Here is a 5,629-nt window from a genome sequence, read left to right as displayed (position 1 = left end):
CTAGTCTACATTCGCGCTCGAGACTTCGGAGAGAACTTAATATCGTAGAAAACGGGATTTCAATACACCTATCTCGCCTGCCTGTCAAGGTCACAGAAATGTGTCTACAGTCCACTCCGTCACAGCTGACGCAACGTTTTTCACTAGATACGCAACCAGATAAGCGCGGCCGCTTAGTGTGTGGAGGTGGTGTTAGCCAGAGGCAATGGAATGCACGGCGACGAGTATTATCAGTAGAACATACATGGCATAACAGGGTTGTGCTAAGGGGTATTAAGGTCCACGGACTGAGGCGGTGGCTCATCCAACAGGAGGGGTGTTATCTGGACAAAGACCATGCCCTGTCAGTAGATGCGAGATCCATCTATCGCAAGCACAGATAGAGCGGAGCGCCAATGAGTGATTCAACATGTATCATTGAGCCCAGTGATTTGATGAATATGGATTACTTAAGTCGTAGGAGAGTTTTCGGCGTTAGAAGTGATCATAGGTGGTCCAACCAATCCGCCTATATTTTCTTTGCTGTGGGCAACCGAATTACTTAATTAAGCGGGGGATTGGCATCGAATTTCATCGTCGTATACTGTACTGGCACGACCAACAACCGGTTCCCACGGCCTCCGGGAGTTGCCGGAGGCCGCTAATCAATTCAATCGTGTCAATTTTCAATTCAATCCAAGGTCCTCGCGTGACGCGTGACCGGTTGTTGGTCGTGCCAGTACAGTATATGCGTTAAGTGACTTCAATTTTTCCCTGTTTGGAGAAACAATTCGTTCTCTTATTCCCTGTCGCGTATGTACAGCGATAAGACACTAAGGCACAATACGTCTCCTCTGAATTTGTATCGGAGACGCTATCAAAAAACTTAAAAAAGCGGGCGCTTGCCCCATCGTGTCACGGGGCCGTTCATCCCTGCTTAAGACTTCATCCTGTAAATCGAGGTCTCATCCACCTATTGACACTCAACTCCTCTGCTGCTTTTCAAACATTTTTCACCCGTGTCATTACAGTACGGCATACTTTAAAATGAATAAGTACATCCATCAGGTGACTTCTAAGCTCTGTCATCGATCTTGAGACCCTCACAGCAGCTGAAGCGCTTACTCGACGGCACACTTTAAGTGCACCTCATGTGCGACGATCAAGCCCAGACACTCCCAAGTCGAGACTCCTTTCATTTGTCGTGGTGCCAACCTAACTTGGACATGTAGGGCCTAAACGGTTCGATCGGGGAAAAATTTGCGCCAAATGCAATTCTGTTACAGGAAACCTCGTGGTTCGACATTCCGTCTACTGCAAGTAGGTGTTGTCACAGCGCTGTAGCGCTTAGTTCATTTCAGATGTCTAGGGCTTGCCTTGTGTCCACTGTATCCCTAAAAGTCAGGCGGGATCTAGATCGTGCTCTGGAAGGATTTACCTCAGGATCAGGAAGGGGAAATGTTTTAATCGGGTATTCTGGTGGCGCCGGTTCATCGATGCTGGCAGACATAGTGAGACGCGAGTATATAGACACGTCACTCTCCCTCGTTCAGCCAATGAAGCGCCAGGGTTCCAAAAAGCCACCGAGTTGGCGGTCCTCTGTTTGGAATAATGCGTATATCGCTTACGTGGATCTCTCTGCTGCGCTGGGAGGGAAGGCAGGCCTCAGTTCAATCATGGAAATAGCGAAGCATTATCCTCAATACACGTTGGTCAGTCTGCATGTTCAAGATGCGTTCGATCCGGCGTGGTGGCACCGTGTAACAGGCCAAGAACTGAGTGCTCTCTTACACCCTAGATTTGAAGATGAAAGTGAGTCATCAGCTATGTTCATATGCCATGGCTCAATCCGTCTCTCAGCAATACTAGGGTGGGATTCGGTGCCATTTCCCACGCCGGATGCCGCGCTGAAGGCATTCCTTGATGCCTTACCCTCATCATCTTCAACCGTCATGGCGCTTCGACACCTTCTTCGTGTGTTGCTCCTTTACACGGCCAAGTCATTGGCATGTAGCCATGTCCTGTTGGGAGACTCGATCATTTCCCTATCTACCTCATTGCTGTCTAGCATTGCCTCCGGCAGTGGTCATGTGTTGCGCCATGAACAAACCGAACAATGGGGAGACATCCACATCCTTCGGCCGATTGCTGGCCTCACTACTAAGGAATGTGCAGCTTGGGTTCATTGGAACAGGATACCTCTACTGCATGGCATTCATGGTCTCAATGGGGACAGTAGTATTCAGAAACTCTCGGCTGGTATGCATATCTGCCACTATATCTGTGGATCAGGATCTAAGTTATAGACTTTTTACATGATCTCGAGAGAGATTTCCCTTCAACCTTGTTTACTATTGTTAAAACCTGCAATAAGGTTGAATCCCTATCCATACCCCTATCACCCTGCATATTTTGTCTAAGGTTTGGACCAATGTTTGTGTTCATGATTCATTAACCCAATTATGCATTCAAAGGCCCAGACCTGCAGGCATGGGAACATGGAGGTCACATACAGCAATCAGGTCAAGGAAACAATGTATATTGGTGCCTGAAGAAGGTGATTTAAATTTGTGCCCTGCTTGCCAAAGAGCCATGCTTGGTTTGGGGCAGAGAGGGGATGTGGCAATAGATTGGATCCCATTTCCGGTATGGGTGAATTTCAATCAGTCATACCTCTAAGTGCAGGGGCAACATGACAAGTAGATGTCCATCATGAGGCCTGTATATGGCCATGTAAGGAATGGACAGGGAAGGGATGATGCATGTACTGCTTTTATTCTTTATTCTATAATAATCTTCAGATTAAACAATGTATAACAACTGTATATACATATATAGTGTCTGGGGTTGGGAAAAGGGATTCCTTGCTCTTCTCCCCCCCTGTGTCAGGGATCAGCAATGACCCTGGACCCTATGCTGGCTGTGCATATGTGCATGGGAAGTATGCTGGCAATTCCTGTCTACTCCGCTTACCTAAGCCCTGGTGGCCCAAATCATCTCCGGCATTGTTCTGGAACATTCTATGATCATGTGATTCTATCGGCAATCCATTTGGTTTCCTTATTGCCAGACTCTACATGTATATAGCTGACCCTAAGATGGGGACACTCCTTTCCCCCAGCTTTAATCACAACTAGGTTATCAGAGCAACCTGCGCAAGCATGCATGTCCCCTGACACCCTGTTGAATACTAGCTCCATACAGTTGAAAGGTTTGCTTACTATTTTGGGGACGGTACGTTCCGTTCCCCTGTTCGCCTCAGGCCTCAGGTAGTCCGTCTAAATATAAGCTTTAATGTGCTGTATATTCAACGGGGTAGAGGTAAAAGGCTACCGGGCCTTTACAACTACTCCGAGGTATATATATGTAAATTACATATCTCGGCGCAAATAAATAAAGAAATAATAGCATCACTATAATGGGAATTATAGCGATGCAACATAATGACATCACTATAATCGGAATTATAGTGAAGTAAGGGATTACTACATAATGATATCACTATAATCGGAATTATAGTGAAGTAAGGTTAATCCCTTACAACAGTCTAGCTTCTCAACAGTCTGAGGATTGAGGAGTCACCAAGGCCAGCACAACTGGCCTTATGGTCCAAGAGTCTTCTAGTCAGTGTGTTCAGAGGGAAGATATTCTACCTTACTAGTACTGGTGATTGCTATTAGAAATGTTAGTGATTTATGCTAGCTGTTAGAGATGGGCACTGTCATATCCATCTCCCACCACCACCTTCCATCACCTCCAGCCATCCCAGATTGCCTCTGCTCTGCCATTCCCAACCTCAGAGCCCCTGAATCCTGTAATCTCCCCTGACTTCCCCAATCCCCCATTTCAATATTTTACTTACACCTCCCTAAGTATGGAACCCCAAAGGCCTCCGGACAGCTCTGATGTCCACAAGTGCACCTGTCATGACTGACAAATCCTGGGGCTCCATCAGCGGTGAATCAATGCCGATAGGTGAATCTGCTGACCTGAAACCCAATCTAACCAGCCCTCAATCCAATGTCTGGTCCTGTTCCCTGGTTCTTTAGTTAGGATGGGGAAGTGTACTAGTAAAATTATTGTAATTATAGTACCAATCTGAGTGTTTTGGCTAATTCTATTTTATGGGTTAGTGTTATAGAAACGGATCTAGAATCTTATGGTCCGTGACTATAGGCAAGCAGACTTTGGGATTCCATCACCTTATTTCGCTGTCAAACCCCATGCCAAGCTTTCCCACTGGGTTTTGGTGCTGGCTGGGGGATTTGTTGAGTTTCAAGGGATTTCCCATGACCATTGTAATATTTATATTAGATAGTTATGAGTCATATGACATGTAAGGCAGTTGCCGGAATTGTTCCTTCCTTATCGAATACATAACCCACAAACCTTGTACCGCAATTGTAACATCCTCACCATTGTGCCACCACTGTAAACTCAACCTGTAACCTCGGAACCATGTCCACCTCCCTATTCATCCTCTCCATGACAAAACCTCAATGAGGAGGGCATTCCCACACCCAACCTCCTGCTGCCCGCTCCCACCAGTCCACCGGGTGGTTGAGCAGTCGCTCCCATCTAACCAGAAGTTCCCTATCAGGAACTGTAGCCTATCCCACCTCCTTAGGAGAGGGATATGGTCCAGGCAGCTCCAGGATGCCTGGCCACGCACCTGCGGGTCCCACTTCCCATGGTCACCCACTACCGTGCACTGGTCCACCAGCCCGCTTTCCCCAACAACTCCCGCTACCAGTACGCTCCCGTGAGTGCCAAGTCACCGATAGCCACCAACTGGGTGACTCCCTTTGGGAGTCCCAGTATCCCACACTACTGGTACGCTCCATTGAGCGCCAAGTCACCGCTAGCCAACCACTCCCAGCACACCTGCTACTGGCACACTCCCAGGAGCGCCAAGTCCCCATTAGCAGACAGCCAGGTGGCTCCCTCAAGGAGCCCATGTCATACTCGCTACCGGTACGCTCCCAGGAGTGCCAAGTTACTGTTGGCCAACCCACAGGTTGTACTTCCAGACACTCATCCCATTCCGCTCTCCCTCTGATGGCTATGCAGCCACCTCCATTAGTGAGCCGAACGGTTCAGGTTGGGTTCCCCAGAACCCATTCCTGTAACAGTTAGTCTAAAAGTTTCTGAGAAATGACTTACAGATAAACAAAGCCCTGCGGAGCTGTTCCTCTATTGTAATTTCTCAATTTTTCTGGGTGTAATTCTGTGTAGGATCATTTAATTTGGATTTTAACTTGAATTAAATCTTCTACTTGGTGAATTTTCAAAGATTCTACTCAGTTAATGGGTCTAGATCGTGTCTGAAGTGTCCCTTGACCTTGTCTTATTTTTTATCTTATTTTTATTGCTTTGTTTTAACAGTAGCAAAATAACTGTTTTGTGTTTACACTTTGAAATCTGAAGTGTTAACTAGCTCTCCTGTTGAAATATTTACTTAATATTCCTCTCCCTAATTGCTGCCTTTTACTACAGTGGCAATCTTAACTGTATTTCACTTTTTCACACTGGAGTGACAACCAGAAATGCTTGAGAAAAATAATATCGATGTGACCACGACCCCTAAGTCCTGACCCCAACAAGGCAACCCCAGTGAGTCTGAAATGAGGGCCAAGAGACAGCTAGGGGG

General features: G+C 46.8%; 1 protein-coding gene across 1 annotated transcript; it reads left to right on the top strand.

The window, feature by feature from the left end:
• Positions 1-1,038: 1,038 nt before the first annotated feature.
• EI90DRAFT_3008851 (uncharacterized protein) lies at positions 1,039-3,021 on the top strand. The gene is made up of 6 exons (XM_039056383.1): positions 1,039-1,161; positions 1,212-1,299; positions 1,349-1,791; positions 1,840-2,238; positions 2,286-2,400; positions 2,454-3,021. The coding sequence occupies exons 1-6, from the start codon at positions 1,131-1,133 to the stop codon at positions 2,656-2,658; spliced, it is 1,281 nt and encodes a 426-aa protein (XP_038907384.1). The 5' UTR covers positions 1,039-1,130; the 3' UTR covers positions 2,659-3,021.
• Positions 3,022-5,629: the final 2,608 nt, after the last annotated feature.

This window comes from Cantharellus anzutake (assembly GCF_015039405.1).
Source record: "Cantharellus anzutake strain C23 chromosome Unknown EI90scaffold_391, whole genome shotgun sequence".
In the NCBI taxonomy this organism is placed as follows: Eukaryota; Fungi; Basidiomycota; class Agaricomycetes; order Cantharellales; family Hydnaceae; genus Cantharellus; species Cantharellus anzutake.
This window is presented reverse-complemented; position numbering and strand designations above follow the sequence as displayed.

Coding starts and splice junctions, on each gene's coding strand:
- EI90DRAFT_3008851 (XM_039056383.1), top strand. CDS start 1,131: ATGTGCGACGATCAAGCCCAGACACTCCCAA. Junction 1,792..1,839: donor CCCTAGATTTGAAGATGAAA/GTGAGTCATCAG, acceptor TCCGTCTCTCAG/CAATACTAGGGTGGGATTCG. Junction 2,401..2,453: donor CCCTGCATATTTTGTCTAAG/GTTTGGACCAAT, acceptor ATGCATTCAAAG/GCCCAGACCTGCAGGCATGG.